This window comes from Lagopus leucura, unplaced genomic scaffold (genome assembly GCF_019238085.1).
Source record: "Lagopus leucura isolate 7727_CA_CO unplaced genomic scaffold, USGS_WTPT01 Super-Scaffold_760, whole genome shotgun sequence".
NCBI classification, from domain to species: domain Eukaryota; kingdom Metazoa; phylum Chordata; class Aves; order Galliformes; family Phasianidae; genus Lagopus; species Lagopus leucura.
Window position 1 is genome coordinate 5,020,699 of NW_024962257.1, and position 18,611 is coordinate 5,039,309.

The window sequence follows — 18,611 nt, forward strand, 5'->3', positions numbered from 1 at the left end:
CAAAGCGCATTTGCGATTAAATCTGTCTGAGAACCGCGACGGCGCCCGAACGGCGGGAGCGAGACAAGGCTGTGGAGGCGGCGGCAGCTCCGCTTCCGGGCGGCGGGGTGAGAGGTCGCAGCGTCATGTGAGCCCAAGATGGCGGCGGTGCCGCGGCGCCCGTGAGGGGAGCGGGGCCGGGGCTGCCCGGCCGTGACGGTGGTCGGGGGGGGCCGGGGCGGCCTCGGCGCTCCATGTCGGGGCCTCCCCTGCGGGAATAATGATCAGCGCCCCCGACGTGGTGGCCTTCACCCGGGAGGAGGAGCTGGGGGACGAGCTGTACCGGGAGCCGCCGCTGCCCGAGGAGTATTCCGTGCCGCTCTTCCCCTTCGCCGGCCACGGCGCCAACCCCTGGGCCAAGGTCGCCAGCTCCAAGTTCAGCCGGGACTTCATCCTCATCTCCGAGTTCTCGGAGCAGGTGGGGCCGCAGCCCCTGCTGACCATCCCTGATGACGCCAAGGTGCCGGGCAGTTTCGATCTCAATTATTTCTCCCTTCGAATCATGTCGGTGGATTACCAGGCTTCTTTTGTGGGACACCCTCCGGGCTGCGCCTACCCCAAGCTGAACTTCGTGGAGGACTCCAAAGTGGTGCTGGGGGACTCCAAGGAAGGGGCCTTTGCCTACGTGCACCACCTGACGCTGTACGACCTGGAAGCCAGGGGCTTCGTGAGGCCCTTCTGCATGGCCTACATTTCTGCTGATGAGCACAAAATCATGCAGCAGTTTCAGGAACTCTCTGCTGAGTTCTCCAAAGCCTCTGAATGCCTGAAAACGGGGAACAGGAAAGCGTTTGCTAGTGAGCTTGAGAAGAAGCTGAAGGATCTCGACTACACCAGGACTGTGCTGCACAACGAAACTGAGATACAGAAGAAAGCCAATGACAAGGGGTATTACACGACACAAGCCATCGAAAAGGCCAACGAGTTGGCCAGTGTGGAAAAGTCTATTATTGAGCATCAAGATCTGCTAAAGCAGATTAGATCATACCCCTATAGGAAGCTGAAGGAGTCTGACTTCCACCCCTATGAGCCTGAATGTGCACTGGATCAGGCTGACACAGGCAGTGCACAGGACCTGGCTGCCTCAGACCCTGCTGAGCCAGGGGAAATGCACCTCTACTCCCGCCTGCCCTCCTACACTCCCAAACTCATCAAAGCAAAGCCTGCCAAATGCTTTGACAAGAAGCTGAAAACGCTGGAGGAGCTCTGCGATATTTATTTTTTCACCCAAACCCTAGATCAGCTGCATCACATTGAGAGGACTTTCAGAGGTGATGTGTGCTACCTCCTGACAAACCAGATCAGTAGGGCACTTCTGAAGCAACAGAATGTAACTAACTTTCTATTTGAAGACGTATCTTTTCTAGATGAAAAAGCACCTGAAAACCAGTACAGAGGCTGCCAGGGACTCAGTCAAGATGCTGCTGATAGAAAGTGTTCAGAAGAGTCCTCCACTCCTAAAGTGGTTATCAGCCTGGGGTCCTACAAGTCTAGCGTGGAGTGTGTCCCAATCAAGATGGAGCAGGACATGGACGACCCTCAAGAACCTGCCATGACAGAATCCCTAACTTTTGAACACCAGGAGAACCTGGACTATCTCGATGCGGATCTTAAAGGCAGTATCAGTAGCGGTGAGAGCATTGAGGTTCTTGGGACGGAGAAATCTGCATCTGGGCTGATGAAATCGGAGAGCCAGGCCAGCTTGCCCATCAGCCCGAGCCCCCAGGTGGGCAGGAGCAAGGTGGGCAGCCGGAGAACCGTCAGTGAGGACAGCATTGAAGTCCTCAGTACCTGCCCCTCCGAGTCTCTTATCCCAGAAGATTTCAAAGCGAGCTACCCAAGTGCAATTAACGAGGAACCTTATGTGGATGATGAAGAGGGAGGCCTTCGCTTCAACCCCAGGTTAAACCCAAACAACACTAACGAGCAGGAGGATGTCTCAAACCAGGAAAACTTGGCGCAGATTGATTCTGCCTGCTGTATCGGGAAGGAGAGCCCCAACTTCCTCGAGCCACTGCCCGAACTGGGCCAGAAGCAGTGCGATGAGGACGGTGTGGTCAGGATTCCCCCTCAGCCATACCGGCAGGCTGAGCAGGGGCTGCGTGGCAGCTTTGTGAGCTCCCCGCCCTGTGACAGTGCTTCAGGGGGGCTCCTTCCCCACGAGCTCAACTCACGCTACCCCACAGCAGGCAGGGAGGTGAGCAGGACCAGCCTGGACGAGTGCTCAGACTCCACGAGCTACATCAGCAGCGCTGCCTCCACCTGCTCCGACCAAACTCCGTCTCCTGCTCACCCCGTGTGCCTCGCGAATGAGAGGCACAAAAAGAAGGCTGGGCAGAACGCGCTGCGGTTCATCAGGCAGTATCCCTTTGCCCACCCTGCAATATACTCTCTGCTCAGCGGAAGGACCCTGGTAGTGCTGGGGGAAGATGAAGCAATAGTCAAGAAGCTGGTGACCGCACTCTCCATCTTTGTGCCCAACTGTGGTGCTTATGCCAAACCTGTGAAACACTGGGTCACTTCCCCTCTGCATGTGGTGGATTTCCAGAGATGGAAGCTGATCGGGCTCCAAAGGTAAACTGGGGGGCTGCCTGCTTCTTGGTGTTGAGGTATATGATAGAAACTGAGTCCACTAAATGGGGAATTTCAGAGGGGATTTGATGTGCAGAGGCGTTCTCTTTATGTAATCACCTACACAGCTGCCACAGATTTCTGCTTCTGGGATGTATCTGTAGGAGGGCGGTGTGTTTGTCTGCTTCTTTACATTCAGCCTCGCTTAAGAATTAATCTAAAACATCTGCTGGGCACTTACTGCTTGGCTCATAATGTTATTTAGCTAGGAGTTTTCCTGATGTTTTAGGTCTTTAGTCTAGCAAAACAAGGGAACAGACATTAGTCCCAGTGATTTCCTGGCTGGTCTGATAATGAAGCCCTCTTGAAGGCCCCGCTGTGCTTTGCTATCTCTCCTATCACCTCTTTCCAAAATTCTCAACGTTTTTGGCTATTACTGTTTCTGAAGCAAGCACTCGGGTATGCAGGCAGCCCAGTCTGTGTTGACAGGAGCATTCCTGCTGGTGTCGGTGAGTTCCTGTGACACCTGCGTTTCTGGTGAAGGACAGAGGTGCAAAGTCAGTGTTTGTGCTGGATCCTCTTGGAAAGGTAAAGGTACAGGTTTATGATGTGCTTTAGTGCAGGAAAAAAAGCACAGTGCCTGAAGAGCTCCTCAGGCTGCAGAGTTGGAACTGCAGCTCGGGTGCAGGGGGGACCTGTTCAGGGCAGAGGGCATCATTGAGGCAGACGTCCCTCCCCCAGCACCCACTCCTAAAATGTGGCTTTGTAGTTCCTGTTAGCAAATAGTGATTGCTCAGCTCTTAAGATTTTGTCTTTTCCTTCATTGTTGTTATGACAAGGATTTTCTGTGCCTTACCAGGATGTGTTCCAGCACTTCGGGTGCAGATATAGCAGGTGGCAGGGAATGCCCACTTCTGTCACTGAGGTGGAAAGAATGATTCAGAGTGATGAGAAAAATACCCATTGTTCAGAACCAAGCTGGAATGGCTTCTAAAGGAGTGTTTCTGAGCATTCTGAAAGCTGAAATGCAGAAATCTGCTTTCCAAGCTGCTGAGTATTGCATCTCTGGTTGTGGATGGCTGAATAATCCTGAGCTGTGAGCTCGCCCTCATTTTTGTGCTTGTGGGATAGGCTGCCAGGTCTGCCAGCAGCTCCTTCAAAACGTCTCTGCTGTTGGTGAGATGTTTACAAGCCCTGGATGTTTGCTGACTAATTAATATTTGTGGATAGATGCAGTTTGTATGATGAAAAGTTACTTTTGTTTAAAAAAAACAACAAAAAACCAACCAACAAGGACTGCTTGTAACATGTGTCAGTCATTCAGACTCTTCTCTGTGGAATGTTAATTAGTTGTTGAGTTTAACATGGATGCTCTCAGCAAACCATTTATATGAGGGCCATAGGAGGGAAGTTGGAGGCTAAATTAATTATTGAAGCACAGCTGTAAGGGTGCTGTTCTCACAAAGCCGCACTGCCTGGGCACAGGGGCAGCTCTTGCATCAGCAGTTGGAGCTTCTGGTTTGGGGCTGGGAGCTGCTTCTCACCAGGGCAATTTGAACCAGGCAGAACTGCAAAGCAGAAGGTAGGATCTGCGTAGGCTTGTAATTTGCATTTAAATAGCATTAATTTAGGCTTGGTGAATAATTGCAAGCGTGCTGCAGATTTGCATCTGGGTGAAGAAGGACTGGGCTCAGCCAGGGAATATTCTGGTCTGAGGACGTTTCCCTTTTTAAAGGAAGGTTTTGTTCCTCTTTGAGCTCCTCAGGGCAGCTCCTTCCCAAAACAACCAGACAGGGGGAAGGTGGAGCTTGTGGCAAGGGGATTTCTGTTCTGTTTCCTTCGTGTCATATCCAGAAGGGAGCCCACAGCTGCCGCAAGATCTGCTTCTGTTACCAGAACTGTCGCTTCCCTGCCTCTCTGTCCTCATTTCTGCATCTGCGAGGGGGAGGAAGCTGCCCACAGGGCCGTGTTTGTGAAGCAGCACAGGCGCAGCGTGGATCAGTGTGCGTGGATCCGGGGGATGGAGGTTCCCTCTGTCAGCGGAGAGGCGGTTCAGCCGTCCTCTTCCGTGCCAGCCTTAGTTTGCCCTCAGCGTATCCAAAGCCGGCGGGAACTTGGGTGCGATGCGGGGCACGGGGCAGCCTGCTTCGTAGCTCCTGGTTTCCTCCAGCTTAAGCTCTCTCTTGCTCTTCCAGGACTGCGTCACCAGCTGGAGTGAACGCGCTGCACGCCCTGAGCCGCTATGGCCGCTATGTCAGCATCCTGGATGCCGACAGCAAGACGCTGCGCTGCCCGCTGTACAAAGGCTCCTTGGTGGCCAGGCTGGCGGATCACCGCACGCAGATCAAACGGGGCAGCACCTACTACATGCACGTCCAAAGCGTCCTCACCCAGCTGTGTGCAAAAGCCTTCCTCTATACCTTCTGCCACCATTTGCACCTTCCCATCAACGAAAGGGAACCGGAGGAATCCGTTGTGAACCGTAGGATGAACTTTCTGAAGCTTCATCTGGGCCTCGCCAATGAAGATATGAAAATTGTACAGTATTTAGCTGAGCTGCTGAAGCTGCAGTACATTCAGGAACCTGGCCAGGGGGCGAATCCTCTGCTCAGATTTGACTATGTTCCCAGCTTTTTGTACAAAATCTAGCAGCATGTAGGCTGTCTGCCTGCATACTCGGATTCTGATAAAGATCATCCATGCTTGGCATTGATGCTGTCTGCAGTAGCTGTCATACGTCAGGAAGGGGCAAAGGAGCCATTGTGTTTGCAAGCATTTCTGCTTCGTAGAAATCAGTGTCTGAGGGACTGAATTTCAGTGTGGTTCCCTGTTGCTGAGAATGTAGGTATTCCATCACATAAAACACTGGGCACTCTGTTTTTAAATGTTAGAAGGAACGCTATTAACTTTTAAAATATACCATGGTAGCACCCCAGGGGGATTATGGCATGGAGGGAGAGATGAGCAGTGCTTAGTGGTGTGCAGCTCCATTAAACATGCAGGACTCTGCATTTCTGCCAGAGCCACGAATGTTGTTGCTCCTTTCCATGGAGCCAGGGCAGAGACCAGCAGGGAAATACAAAGGCCACATAAAGTTTTTAGCTCAGTAGTGTCTCATGTTAGCATGGGATGTAAGCAGTGTACATGTGGATGCTCCCTGCCAGGACAGCAGTGTGCATTTACCTGTGAAGCAGCAGCTGGTGATGTACTTTTCCATATTTTCTGAGTTTCTTGGAGTTGCTTGTCCCTGGGCCTGAGGGGCAGCAGCAGAGGCACGTGGACTTCCCTCCAGATAGTGTTTGCCAGTTTCTCAGCTTTGTTAAAACTGGAATGGAGTTGAACTCCTTCAGCATGCTAGCACCAAGGCTCTGTTGCTGTGAATGTAGAGCACTGTGCCTTGTTAATTTGTCACATCCTGTTTGCTGGGTGAGCTCTGTGAAGGGTGGAGAGGAGACCAGGTATCCTAAAAACTAGTGAAGCTGGGAGTGACCTGCTAAGGAGAGATGGGGTCTGAACTGAATGGGCTTTAAAGTGCTTTTTGTGATGGAGAGCCACACAGTGCGATTCAGCTGAAGCTGTGCTGTGAGACAGCAAGCCTCTGCAGCAGGCTGCCCAGCCAGTGAGGTACTAGTGCTCAGGAGAGGGCTAGGAGGAATTGAGTGGATTCCACGTTGTATCTGTATCGTTTCTATTTTTGTTGTTTTTGGGGATTTGACCTTTGTGCTTGGTGGCAAAGCCAGGTCAGTGTCACCACAGGCTGCTTCTGGCTGTGCCAATTCACTTTATTTTATTGCCAAGCCTTTGCCGTGTCTCGACTACCTCTCACATTGTGCTCTGGGTGGTTCAGGACAGGGCAGAGCTGCAGATCTCTGAGCCCAGACACAAGCACTTTCCTTGCCAGGAGGGCAGTGCCACCACCACGGTGATGCAGCTGGAAGATTGTCCCTTTGGTGTGGGAGCTTTGTGCCGGGCACAGCGCTTCCCTCTGGAGTCTGGCAGGAGGTGCAGCTTGTTGGCTGCAGCCTGCTCTGCCCCGTGCTGCGTGGCAGCAGCTGCTCCTGCGGTACGTCTGAGCGAGAGAAAGAAGTCTCTCTAGGAAAGGTAGCCTGGTTTTATTTCTTTTTAGCACTTTTCTGATTATGGGAGGAGAACAGCTAAGATTGTACGAGATTAGTTGAAGTTTTTTATTTTAATTTTTATTTGCTTGTTTTTTTAAAACGTCTGTTTACCATAATCATGCTGGAATGGAATGTGATCCTTCCATGCCTGGGGAAGTTTCTGTGTGGATGGAGGCTGGGGTTTGTCAGCATGAGCCTAAACCCTCTTGAAACATGCTGTGATAACTGTGCTGCTCGGAATCCTGTGCCCCAAAGACAGGGAGCCTCTGTGGGGAGGCTGTCATCCAGCCACCAGCATCGCCACTCCGGTACCAACCTCCTGCTGCCCTGCCTGCAGAGGGCCCTTGGAGCAGTCCAGGAGGTACTAACCAACAAGGCAAAGAGTCTGTGTCAAGTAGCAGCATCACTTGTGGTGGCTTACAGTGAGGCAGCTGGGATGCTTGACTCATGACAGTCTCCAGAGGGGTTTCGAGGCCAGGGGTTGCTTGTGCTGGTATCTTTGGCATACAGTGGGGAAGCAGTACAGCTTCACGTTTGCTGAAGGGAAGCAGTGTGCCTGTGCATGGGGCTGCACACCCTCATAGCATGTTCAATGACCTTTTCCTTCTCGGATGCTATCTGTGTCCTCCTGTGTGCTGTTGTCGCATGTAACTGGGTCTGCTGGTGAAGGACTTCCATGTCCATACAAAATGTACTTTCTGAAGTGGCTCGCGGTGTCTCCTTGTTGGTCTGTGTGCATCTGGACGACTTCCAGTGCGATTCCCCGGGATGAGGAAGGCACCAGGCAGTCTCAAGCTCCCTGCACCCTGCCTGACTCACAGCTCTGGAAAAGCTTTTGTCACAGCAGCTCATGTTTTGTGCTGGGAAACTACCTGCAGTGTTTGGGTTTGAGGAGGGCCAGGAGCTCTTTGCCTGCTGACTCATGTGTCTCTTGCTGCAGGCTGACAGCTCAGAGCAGCAGAGCAGGTTCGATGATCAGCACTGGCTGATTTCATAGTCGTAGTGGTCTTTATCTGGAATGTTCAGCTGCCTTCATAAACTGTCAGATAAGTCACTTCTCCTCTACCAAACCTAAAGTACTGATATTCAAGGCTGTGTTGAGCAATACTTGCACTTCCACCTGTCTGACCTGCTTTATCTCTCCACCACAAAGCACTTCTGAATTTTGGAGGATGCCCTGCGGGCTTCACTGGGGCTGTCACCTGTGTTATCTGCACCCGGGCCATTGGGAGGGAGCTGTGTGGAAACACACCTGGGAGCATTTGTCCTCAGGATGCTTGTGACAGAACAGCCGGATGGCCCCAAGCTCACCTTCCTGCACAGGGCATGAGGAGTTGTGCCAGGCTCTGGGCAGTACCTCGCTGAGGTTGCAGCTGAGGGCAGTCGGATGCAGCTGGTGGTTCAGGAGCTGAATTCCAATTTGCTCAGCCATTTATCCGTCTTTCTGATCTGACTGCACAGTAAAGATCCCTATATCAGCACTTTAAGACATTTTCCTCATCTTCACTGTGTTACCTCACTGGTTTCCAATACAGGCAGACTTGCAACAAGTTAAGATCTTACTAACAGCTCCTGTGAAGAATCCTAGCATGTGTGTTAGCTGGCTCATACCGCACCACAGTCCTCCAGCACGAGCAGGGCTGATTCCCCACAGCCACTGCATGGTGCTGCCCAGCCTTCCTGCATCTGCCCTCCACACCAACGCCAGCAGTGTTGTGCGCAGCCCTGATCTGCTCCTGCAAGTGCTGCCTCCCGCCCTGCGCTCCTGCATGCTGACTGCAGCTCCATCCTCTCTGCTGGCTGCTGTGGGATGAAGGCTTTTAGGGCCAGTTGGAGAATTCATCATGGGAAAGGCCTCCCGTGGCTGCCTGGCTGGGAGGGCAGGGCTCAGTGTTTGCGCTCCTCTTGTTCCCTGCATTGGGAGACATCTGCTCGCTTGTGCTCAGCTGCACTGCCGGCCTCTTTGGGATCCCACCACGAGGATGGTCAGCCATAGGAGTAGGCGATACCAACCCTATGCAGGTTGCATTTCTCAGAGGATAGTGCTTGGATTTTCTTTCATCCAGTAGCAATCACTTCTAAGCAGCTCCAAAGCTGTCTTGCCTTGACTAGGGAAGCACTGCCTATACTCTAGCAATATTAACCATTTTGTAAGGGCTGGGAGAAGCACTGGAGGAGTGAGAGCTGATGTCTCCCTGCCCCAGACTCGTTCTGTCGTTTTCATTCAGCACTGGAACGAATGCAGGCAGCCCTGAGCCCACGGTCTCAGGGCAGGTGACTGCTCACACTGCTGGTTTGGCATCCTGGAGAGCCGGGCAGGATCCACTGCAGGACACGGGGCTTATAGCAGCGCTTTGGAAAGGCACCTCTAAGTGTGCTGGGCAATTCAGTGAGCTGCATCGGCTGAAGGAGGGTGCCAGCTCTGTGCTGTGCCCCAAAAGCACAATGTTAGACTAAGCAGGACTGTACCCTGCTATTTGAGGGAGCCTTGCACTTGCTGCCAGAGCTGGGGAGGTTGCAGAGCTGTGGCTCACTGCTCATGAGACGTGTTTTAACTGGAAGGCAGAAACACAGGGTACCCAGCCCTGCTGCTCACCCCAGTGCAGGGCGAGCACGGATGGGGATGGGGCTGGGGCTGGAGCTGCCTCTGAGGGCTGCGAGGAGGCTGTGATGAATTCTCGTCTTATTTTAAAGCACTGTATCCTATTACTGCATGTTGAGTTCCGTGTGTGTGCCTGTGTGTGCAGAATGCTTGTGTCAGTAGTTAGAGCGAGTGTGACGGGAGAAGTCCAAGAAGCATGTCTCAGTGTCGTGCTGTGTTACTGCACAAGAATTTAACAGATGTTAACACCAAATGACTAGTCTGAAAAATGTACTTTAAAAAAAAATTATTTATTTGGGTTCAGATATTTTTGAAATACAAAAATTGGTTGTATTTTTTAAAGCTTATAATTCTTGTCATACATTGTGGTTAAATTCTTAATTTTACTGTGCTTATTAAAAAATGGTTCTACCTAAGGTATGTCCTCAGAGGTCTGAGAAACCGCTGGAGGTGTTGGCTTGTGCTGTGGTGGAGCTGGACTGGTGGCCCCGGCAGGGCTGTTCTCTGGGTATGGGATAAGGCTCAGCCCTGGCAAAATGTGTGGAGGCCCAAAAGGAGGCTGGTGTGTGTGTAGGAAGTCGAGTCTTGGAGGCTGAAGCCAGGAAGACTTTGTAAGGGTGCGAGGTTCCTGGGCATGGGACCCTGAGTGCTGGCTTCTGGTTGTCCCTCCTGGTTGTGAAGGCAGACAGGAAGCCTGTGTTATCTCATCTACTGCTCCCACAGCAGATCAATCCCAAACCTTGCCTCGAGGTCAGGGATTTCCTTCTGCTCAGGCCCATTTGTAAAATCTAGTGGTAAAATCTAGCTCAGAGGGGCTCTGGTGTTGGAAACGGGAGGGGAGAGGTGAGGAAGAGTCAGATGAGGAGCTGCTGCATGGGGCCAGTGCCAGCAGGAAGGTGCAGGGAGAAGGCACCAGGGCTCGTTCCAGGGGTGTGAGTGGGCCACGCTCTGAGAGTGGGCACAGTGCCTCCCGTTACAGGACTGGCAGTCCTGGGAGTGGGAAGGTTGCTGCAAATGCCTCCACCTCTTCCTTCAGTGCCTTTAGCTCTCCCCGGTATTTTTCCTCCTCCAGTTTCTCCTTGAATTCCTTCAACGTGGCCTTGGGGCTCATGTCCTTCTGCACGCGCAGCGTCAGCTCGATGCCTGCAGGGGGGGAGATGTGTGCTTCAGCCCCATCAGCAGGCAGGTGCCACTTCTAGCAGCTCTCAGCCCTGCCATGGCTGGGGCTGGGGCTGCTCCCCAGGATGCTTGGGAGAGGAGGTGCTGGGCTGCCAGGGACTTGCTGTCGTGTGCCACCACCACCTGCTTGAGGAAATGGGACCCTCACCTTTGTGGATGTACCGAGCCACCATGCGGAAATCATCCTGCCGAAAGCCACGGGAGGTGAGAGCTGGTGTCCCGAAACGCAGACCGCTGGGACGGAGGGCACTGACATCACCTGCACCAGAACAAACAGCGTGTGACCTAATTCCAGCACTGCTGTGGTGGGGACTTGGCCTGGCCCCTAGTGGCTGGGAGTTCTGTGAGAAGCTCTGTGTGGCCCTGGGGAGCACAGGGCACGAGAGACATCTAAGCACGTGGGGCAGAACGTGGTGGAGCTCATGGGATGCCTACCAGGGCATGTGTTCTTGTTGCAGGCGATGGAGCAGAGTTCCAGCACCCGCTCAGCCCGGCCACCGTCTGTACCTCTGCTGCGCAGGTCCAGGAGAATGAGGTGGTTGTCAGAGCCCCCTGCAGAGAGAGGAGAGTTCAGGTGAACCCTTGAGATTTCAGCAAAAGAAAGAAGAAAAAAAAAGAGGCTTGAGAGTGCAGTGTTAAGAAATAGTTTAGTTCCAGCAAAGCCCTGCCTGTCATGCCTGTGCACATGTTGCCCCTGTGGTTGGCTCAAACCTGGGATACCAAGCTGGTCCCAACCCAGGCAGCTGAGGCCTTTCCTTACCTGTTACAATGTTGTAGCCCAGCTCCATGAGCGCTGCTGCCAGTGTCTTGCAGTTGGCCACCACCTGCTGCTGGTAAGCCTTGAACTCGGGAGTCATGGTCTGCTGCAGTGCCACAGCAATCCCTGGGGATGAGGCACAGCAGTGAGCTTTTGAGGACCAACAAAAATCATCTTGGAAGCCAAGAAAGCTCATGGACAATCCCTTCCCCTAACCGTGTAGGATAGGAACAGCTTGGTTTCTCCCCCAGCTGCATCAAGCTGGCTGCTCTTTACTGCTATACCTCTCAGCTGGAGCCCTCTGCACTGATACTGGGGCTCAAAGCTGAGCCAGGACATCTCTGTCCCCTCCTCACCATCCCAGCCCAGTGCAGACACGTACCTGCGATGGCATGGTTGTGTGGCCCTCCCTGCAGCCCAGGGAAGACCGCTTGGTTGATGAGGCTCTCCAGGTTGTAGAGTGTTTCCTTTCCTGTCTTGGGGTCCGTGCTGCGGGTGCCTGTGGGAGGAGAGAGCAGGGTAATACATAAGGCAGCTCAGGAAGGAAATCATGCTTGTTCTTCAGATCTGAGCCTTTGTGATGCCCCAGATCTTTCTGCCCTTCCTCTTTCCCAGCTGGAGCAAGAAGGAGCTTTAACCCGCAGCTCCCCTGGCCTGGGTGGAGAGTTTCTCCTGGCTCAGGTCAGGCACCTTTGCGATAGAAGATCATGCCGGCCCTGCAGCCCCTCAAGGTCTTGTGGGTGGTGGTGGAGACAACGTCGCAGTGTTCAAACGGTGAGGGCACGACGCCCGCGGCCACCAGCCCGCTGATGTGGGCCATGTCGGCCATCAGGTAGGCGCTGTTGGCGTCGGCAATCTGTCGCATGCGGGCATAGTCCAGGTTGCGTGAGTAACAACTGACACCTGCAAGGACAGAAGGGAATGGCCTCAAGCTGTGCCAGAGGAGGTTCAGTTTGGATATTAGGAACATTTTATTCGTCAAAAGACTGGTCAGGCACTGGCACTGCTGCCCACAGAGGTGGTGGATTTGACGATAGAGGTCTTTTCCAACCTTAATGATTGTGTGATCCTTTGAGTCCCTTCCACCCTGGGCTGTTCAGTGATCCTATTCTATAATTCTGCAATTGCCCACTGGCTTCAGGATGCCACCCCGTGTGTGAGGGTTGCTCCTTACCTGCTATAATCAGCTTGGGGTGGAACAGACGGGCATTCTCCTCAAGTCGGTCGTAGTCAATGTAACCAGTCTTGGGATTCACCTGGGAGAGGAAGAGGAGCATTCAGCCACTTTGGCAGGGGTGCTGTCAAGAGGTTCTTCCACTTATGAAGGCCATAACCTGGCTCCCACTGGAGCAGCTTTCTATACCTTGTAGGGCATGGACTCGAAGAAGACAGAGGTGGCAGAGATCTTCTTCTTATCCGTCATGAACCCGTGGGTTAGATGACCCCCATCAGGCAGGTCCAGCCCCATGATTCTGCCATGGGGCTCCACCAGGGCCGTGTACACCGCAAAGTTAGCAGGTGACCCTGTGGCAGGAGCACACAAGGCAGTTCATGGGTGCTGGGGCATGCAGAGGCTGCCACAGCCTGTGCTGCCTGCCCTGGGGACACCATTACCTGAGTAGGGCTGGACATTGACACCCCACTTCTGGGGATCGAGGCGGAATGCCTGCAGGGCTCGCTTCTGGCACAGCCTTTCCAGCTCATCTACAAACTCGGTCCCACCGTAGTACCTGCCAGTAAAGGACAGGGAAGGAGTTACACTGAGGTCGGTGTCTGCTGAGAACAAAACCTCAAGGTTAAAACGAATCTCTTCATTCAGGAATGCATGCCCAAGGCAGTGCCAGCTGTGAGACCAGGATGCTGCTGTTTGCAAGCAGCAGACATGACCCTGCTACAACTACCTGGTGCACGGCCAAGGACAGAAACTGAGAGGGTCAGATCCTGCCCTGCAGGAGCTCAGTTGCCAGCACCAGGACATGGCTTTCCTCCCAGAGATGAGGTATTGAGGTGAACGTGGCAGTGCAGGTGGTCCCTGTCCCCTCCTTACAAGAGTTTGGGTGTCTCAGGCTCTCCCCAGCCCCATACCTCTGTCCAGGGTAGCCTTCAGAGTATTTATTGTTCAAGCAGGATCCCAGTGCCTCCAGGACTGCGCAGCTCGCAAAGTTCTCTGACGCAATCAGCTCCAGCCCCAGCCTCTGCCGCTGCTTCTCCTTCTTGATGATGTTGTACACCTTGGGGAGGGAGAGAAAGCTTCACTTGTGCCAGCTCTTCACGGAGGCATTGGTGCTGCATGGCGTGGGATGCACCCTCAGAGGAGTTAGGATAATGGAGAGCAGCCTGAAAGCCACTGGAGAAGGGAGGTGAGGTCCCTTCTTGGTACAGCTGATCACGTGTCCTGCCTCGCTCTGGGTTTCTCTGGTAGATACCACAAAGCCATCAGATAATTCAGCTCTTGCTTGGGCTGGAGCCAATGGCTATGCTGCCGGGTGGCTGTGAAGTGCTGGGCCTGGTGCAGGCATCTGAGCTCCAGGCAGAGAGTTACGAGCAATGGCTGAGAAATGACAGCCACAGAATTTGCACGTACCTGGAGGATGCCCTCTCTGTCCGTAACAAGGCACAGGGGCTGGCCGAGTCCCGGCAGCTTAACCTTGCACTGTGCCCCTGGTTCAAGGAGGTCGGTGTCCCTATAGCTCTCACCTCAGGGTCATTGCTTTCAAGTGGCTCCAGTAGCATCTTACTGTGGGAGGCCCACAGCTCTGCGCTGGGGAGGCTCCCAGCACCCTCTGTCACGTTCGCCATCTGTCCACTGCCTCTGATGCCACCTGCAAAAGGCAAGGGGAGGGTGTTTATTGCAGCAACATGGCTACTTCCAGTATCTGTTCTCCCCCCACCTTGATATCACACAACCAAGGTGTGGCCTCCCCCTACCTGCCCCTGTCCTGGCACTTGGGGACATAGAAAGTCCCTAAGAAACATGATAAGAAACATGATAAAACAAGAAACGTGATAAAATCCAGCAGTACCATTTCATTTCACTCAGGCTTTAGACATAAACTTGCTCTAAGCCCAAGGCAGCAGCAGCCCCGCACCACTGAGCATTACAAAGCAGCGCACAAACTCCAGGGCAGCCATGGCAGCCCAGCTCCAGTCCTGGCTGTGCACAAAGTATCTTTTTATCCATTAACCCCACAAGGTCACAGAGGGGCCGTGAGCTGGTTGTTAAGCAATCCACTCCGTTCAGCAGCGCGGCCCCCGCTGGGCTCGGAGGCCCGGCTGCCCCGGGGCTTTGCTGGCAGCGGGGAAACGCTGTCAAAGACGCGGGCTGAAACGAAGGCGCGTTGTGTGGGGCGCTGTGCGAATGCACGCTGCTGGCAAAGGGCTGCAGAGAGGACAAAGCTGCCAAGAGGAGCCCCTTTGCCACCCTCCTGGTGGGACATGAGCGTGGGCACGGCCCTGGAGTTCCACCTGCTGCATCCCACGTGGCTCCGTCGCATCCCATATCCAGGATCCGGTACCCGCCCCGACACCCGTGCTGCAGCACCACCGCCCGCCCCGCTCCCACTTCGCACGGTCCCTGTCCGCCCGCCCGCCCCATCCCTGCCCGCTCCGCAGCCTCGCACCGCACCGATACGGATCCCGATCCCGGCCCGCTCAGCCGCCCCGAGGCAGCCCGCGCGCCTAGCATAGGCTGACGGGTCACACCCCTGCAGCCCTCGACCAATCAGCGCCCGAACGAAGAACTTTGCGACAACTTTTCGTCCAATCCGCGGCGCGCTCCGCCCCCTCCCCGCTCCCCATGACCCGCGCTCAGGCGGGGCGGGCGGTGCTGCCGGCACGCGGGTTGACCTTGGCCGGGATGGGGGCTGCGCCGGGCCCTGCGCACACGGGAGCCGCCCACTTCCCCAGCACCGGGGCTCCCCGCCGGCCGAGATCCCCCGGGCCTCCCTGCCAGCCCTGGAGGTGCTCCCCGCTGCCCCGCATCCCGCCGCCCCGGTGGCGGGGCTGCTGGCCGGGGTGATGCGCTGAACTCGGCGGTCCGCTGTGCGTGGTGCTCGGCCACGGTGTGGGAGCACAGCCTGCGGAAGCAGAGCCTGCACTGCTCCCTGCGCACAGAGCAGCCCTGCTGCACTGCGGGGTGGGCCGGTGCCCTGGAGGAATGTTTCAGCCCCGGAAGGATGAGGCTTGCAGGCAGGAGTAGCGCTGTGCTGTGTGCTTCAAACACAAGCGGGTCCTTGGGTTTGGCCAACCTGACCCAAGAGACCACGGACAGAGCTTCAGGGGTTAAATGAGCGTGGTGTAAATTGAGGAACAGAGGTAGGGAATAAGCGGTCCCAGTAAATTCCTTGTGATCCCAAGCGATGGAAAAACAGAGTGTGCACTGTGAGTCACAGCGTGAGGAGCGGTGTCTCAAAGCAGTGGGGCTGCAGTGCGTGGGGCTGCGGGCAGAGCGGGAGCAGTGCGGTGCTGCGGTGAGTGCTGCCGGGTCCTGGCGGCGAGGGGTGCTGGGTGCGGAGCTGGGTGTGTGGGTGCAGGGGTGACTGTTGCACCAAAACTCACCTTGGATACCGCTCTGCCTGAACTGTACACATCCTTAGGTGCTTTTCTCCCAGGTAACAGTGATAGGATAGAAGGTAATGGCCTTAAGTTGCACTAGGGGAGGTTCAGGATGGATGCTAGCAACAATTTCTTCTCCCAGAGAGCGGTCAGGCACTGGCATTGCTGCCCAGGGAGTGGTGGGGCTCCTGGAGCTGGAGGTGCTCCAGAATGTGGAGATGTGGCACTGAGGGCTGTGGGCAGTGGGCACGGTGGGTTGGGGTTGGGGTTGGACTTGATCTTGGGAGATCTTTTCTATCTTAATAATTCTATGATACTTTGATAGCTGCTGAAGGAACAATCTTTTAACTTCAGAATTCTAACAGTTTTTAGCTCTGCTAATTTGTCTTCCATCACCAAAGAGCTTGGCCACAGCTGTGCAAGTTGGGTTTTTGTAGTTCTGCTCTCAGCCCATGGGCGGCTGCTGTCACAGACTGCTTGTGGGTGAGTTGTTCTGACACTGCCAATGCCAGCGGCAGGGCCTGGGCTGGTGTCTCGGGTCACAGGGTGACAGGGGGACAGGGCAGATGCCAACCCTCAGCCCGCAGCCTCCTGGGCCCTCTGGTGTGGAAAGAGCTGTAAGCAAAAAGATCTTTGATATCATTTATTTTCCGCCTCTCAGCGTTAGTGGGCTGGCTGTCAGTGTGGGTGACAATCTCCCAGGGACTTGCCAAGAGATAAGTAATTCTTTTAGTCTTGGTTGGTCCCTGTCTGCAAAAGCTTGCAGCACTGGGACTCTGAGTTGTCCCCATGATGGCTGAGCCTCTGCTCAAACATCTCCCCTTCCTGCTGGCATCACCCTTTCATGACAAGATCAGATCAACTCAAAACTTTCGGACTCTCTTCCTTCCTCTGTATCGGTTCACTTGCTCAAGTGGCTTAAATTCCTTGTGCCTCACAACTACTTATCTACCATTCTGAAACTTGAGATGTTCTATAGAGAAGTATGTTCGTTATTAAGTCATTTTAAGTGCAGGTTTCATCTTTGCATATCCATTTTGTGTATGGTTGCAGTCAAAGATTCTCCCCAAAGCTAAGGGAGCTGCAGGTAATAGCAGTGTGTGCTGTTATGGTTTCAGGACCCCAGCTTGCTGGCAATGGAGACCGTCTCTTCTTCTCCATCACCCTTCCCTGACAGCTCCCCCTCCATGCCCTCTGGGAATGCCACAGTCCACGACCACTACTCTGGCCTCCAGAAGAGCCTGCATGTCCTCTCCATGGTGGTGTACAGCATTGCCTGTGTGCTGGGGGTGACAGGGAACGGCCTCGTCATCTGGATTGCAGGCTTCAAGATGAAGAAGACAGTGAACTCAGTGTGGTTCCTCAACCTGGCCATCGCTGACTTCATCTTCACCTTTTTCCTGCCCCTCAGCATCATCTACACCGCTCTGGACTTCCACTGGCCCTTCGGGAAGCTGCTGTGCAAGCTGAACAGCACCATTGCCTTCCTCAACATGTTCGCCAGCGTCTTCCTCCTGATGGTCATCAGCGTGGACCGCTGCGTGGCCGTGGCCTTCCCCGTGTGGTCCCACAACCGCAGGAGCCCGGAGCTGGCGGCCAGGGTGGCGCTGGGGACGTGGGGGGTGGCTGTCCTGCTCAGCTCCCCGTACCTCATTTTTCGTGACACTGCGGTCAGTTCCCGTAACATCACCAGCTGCTACAACAACTTCGCGCTGTCTGATGACTACACGGCCGAGGAGACACGGAGGCTGTGGAGGATGCGGCACAAAGCGATGATCGTAACGCGGTTCTTATGTGGGTTCCTCATCCCCTTCACAGTGATTCTCATCTGCTACAGCGTTGTTGCTGTCAAGCTGAAAAGAAGGCAACTAGCCAGCTCTGCAAAGCCGTACAGAATTATCATTGCCGTCACAGTCTCATTCTTCCTCTGTTATTTCCCCTATCACGTCTTCTCCTTGCTAGAAATATCTCAAAACTCTTCCAGTCACGAGATGAAAATGGCCCTCTACATAGGAATCCCCTTGGTTTCCAGCCTCGCTTTCTTCAACAGCTGTATAAACCCCATCCTTTACGTCTTTGTGGGGCCAGATTTCAAGGAGAAGTTTTGCCAGTCCATCTTGTCGACCTTTGAAGGGGCCTTCAGTGAGGAGTCAATGCTGGGCAGCCTGAGCAGCAGGAGGAAGTCCAGGTCTGCCTCGGAAGCAGAAGTCCCAAGGCTCTGACTGGGCATGGTTCATCATGGGCACACTGCAGGGCAGGTTTCTCTCTCTCTTTGTCTCTCTTCTCTCTGCTTTTTTTCCTGCTGATTTGTCACAACATCCCATTTTTAGCAGGCGACCCTTTGTAAATGTCACTGAGTCTGTGACTTTGCTGACAGGACTCCCTTTATTTTCCCTTCTCTCCAGCGTTCTTCAGCCATGAGAAGCAGCCTCTGAGCTCAGTGGGTCACCTTGTAGGCACCCGAGTCTGCATCACTACTGGGTTCACCCCCAGGGCATTCCCAAATGGCAAGTTAGCTGCTGGCAGGATGTGTTCTCTGCACTTGCCAGGCTTTCCTGGCAGCCAGTCTTTGCTGGGATGCAAAATTCTGGGGTTCCACCAGAGGGCAAAATTGGATGCAGGTATGCTGGCAGCAGGCGCAGCCGGCACTTCAGCTGGCCAAGAGGACAGAGGGAAGAGCTGCTTCATAAATTCCTTATAACTGAATCAGTAAAGAAAAGACATCTTTTCCTGTGCATCATACCGATATGGCACAGGGGCTGCTGATTTTTAAGTAGAAGATGATTAAATT

At 54.1% G+C, this 18,611-nt stretch overlaps 3 protein-coding genes across 6 annotated transcripts; 2 read left to right on the plus strand and 1 right to left on the minus strand.

Annotated features, from left to right (window-relative positions):
- The first annotated feature begins 193 nt into the window (after positions 1–193).
- Positions 194–9,746, plus strand: SMCR8 (SMCR8-C9orf72 complex subunit). The gene is made up of 2 exons (XM_042864067.1): positions 194–2,613; positions 4,806–9,746. Exons 1-2 carry the CDS (start codon positions 260–262, stop codon positions 5,257–5,259), a joined length of 2,808 nt encoding a protein of 935 aa, XP_042720001.1. The 5' UTR covers positions 194–259; the 3' UTR covers positions 5,260–9,746.
- On the minus strand, positions 9,602–14,920 carry SHMT1 (serine hydroxymethyltransferase 1). 2 transcript variants are annotated; one of them, XM_042864069.1, is made up of 12 exons: positions 14,887–14,920; positions 13,964–14,088; positions 13,352–13,497; positions 12,881–12,996; positions 12,630–12,790; positions 12,441–12,522; positions 11,957–12,169; positions 11,649–11,765; positions 11,270–11,392; positions 10,945–11,061; positions 10,658–10,768; positions 9,602–10,473 (listed from the first exon to the last, which is right to left on the minus strand). In XM_042864069.1, exons 2-12 carry the CDS (start codon positions 14,063–14,065, stop codon positions 10,304–10,306), a joined length of 1,458 nt encoding a protein of 485 aa, XP_042720003.1. In that variant the 5' UTR covers positions 14,066–14,088; positions 14,887–14,920; the 3' UTR covers positions 9,602–10,303. The 2 variants fall into 2 exon arrangements, with proteins under 2 accessions (XP_042720003.1, XP_042720002.1); XM_042864068.1 differs by lacking the exon at positions 14,887–14,920 and adding an exon at positions 14,732–14,843.
- Positions 14,921–15,221: 301 nt separating this feature from the next.
- Positions 15,222–18,611, plus strand: LOC122175984 (chemokine-like receptor 1). Of its 3 annotated transcripts, none has more exons than XM_042864071.1 (2): positions 15,222–15,646; positions 16,939–18,611. In XM_042864071.1, the coding sequence occupies exon 2, from the start codon at positions 16,957–16,959 to the stop codon at positions 18,040–18,042; it is 1,086 nt and encodes a 361-aa protein (XP_042720005.1). In that variant the 5' UTR covers positions 15,222–15,646; positions 16,939–16,956; the 3' UTR covers positions 18,043–18,611. The 3 variants fall into 3 exon arrangements, with proteins under 3 accessions (XP_042720005.1, XP_042720004.1, XP_042720006.1); XM_042864070.1 differs by having other exon boundaries at positions 15,223–15,735; XM_042864072.1 differs by lacking the exon at positions 15,222–15,646 and adding an exon at positions 16,099–16,303.

Excerpts from the sequence above, each read along its gene's own strand:
- LOC122175984 (XM_042864070.1), top strand. The coding sequence starts at position 15,625 with ATGGAAAAACAGAGTGTGCACTGTGAGTCACAGCGTGAGGAGCGGTGT. Across the intron at positions 15,736-16,938 it reads GGGAGCAGTGCGGTGCTGCG|GACCCCAGCTTGCTGGCAAT; the intron begins GTGAGTGCTGCC and ends TTATGGTTTCAG.
- SMCR8 (XM_042864067.1), top strand. The coding sequence starts at position 260 with ATGATCAGCGCCCCCGACGTGGTGGCCTTCACCCGGGAGGAGGAGCTG. Across the intron at positions 2,614-4,805 it reads AAGCTGATCGGGCTCCAAAG|GACTGCGTCACCAGCTGGAG; the intron begins GTAAACTGGGGG and ends TTGCTCTTCCAG.
- SHMT1 (XM_042864068.1), bottom strand. The coding sequence starts at position 14,765 with ATGGGATGCGACGGAGCCACGTGGGATGCAGCAG. Across the intron at positions 14,089-14,731 it reads AGCCACGTGGGATGCAGCAG|GTGGCATCAGAGGCAGTGGA; the intron begins GTGGAACTCCAG and ends TGCCTTTTGCAG. Across the intron at positions 10,474-10,657 it reads GGCTCGGTACATCCACAAAG|GCATCGAGCTGACGCTGCGC; the intron begins GTGAGGGTCCCA and ends CCCCCCCTGCAG.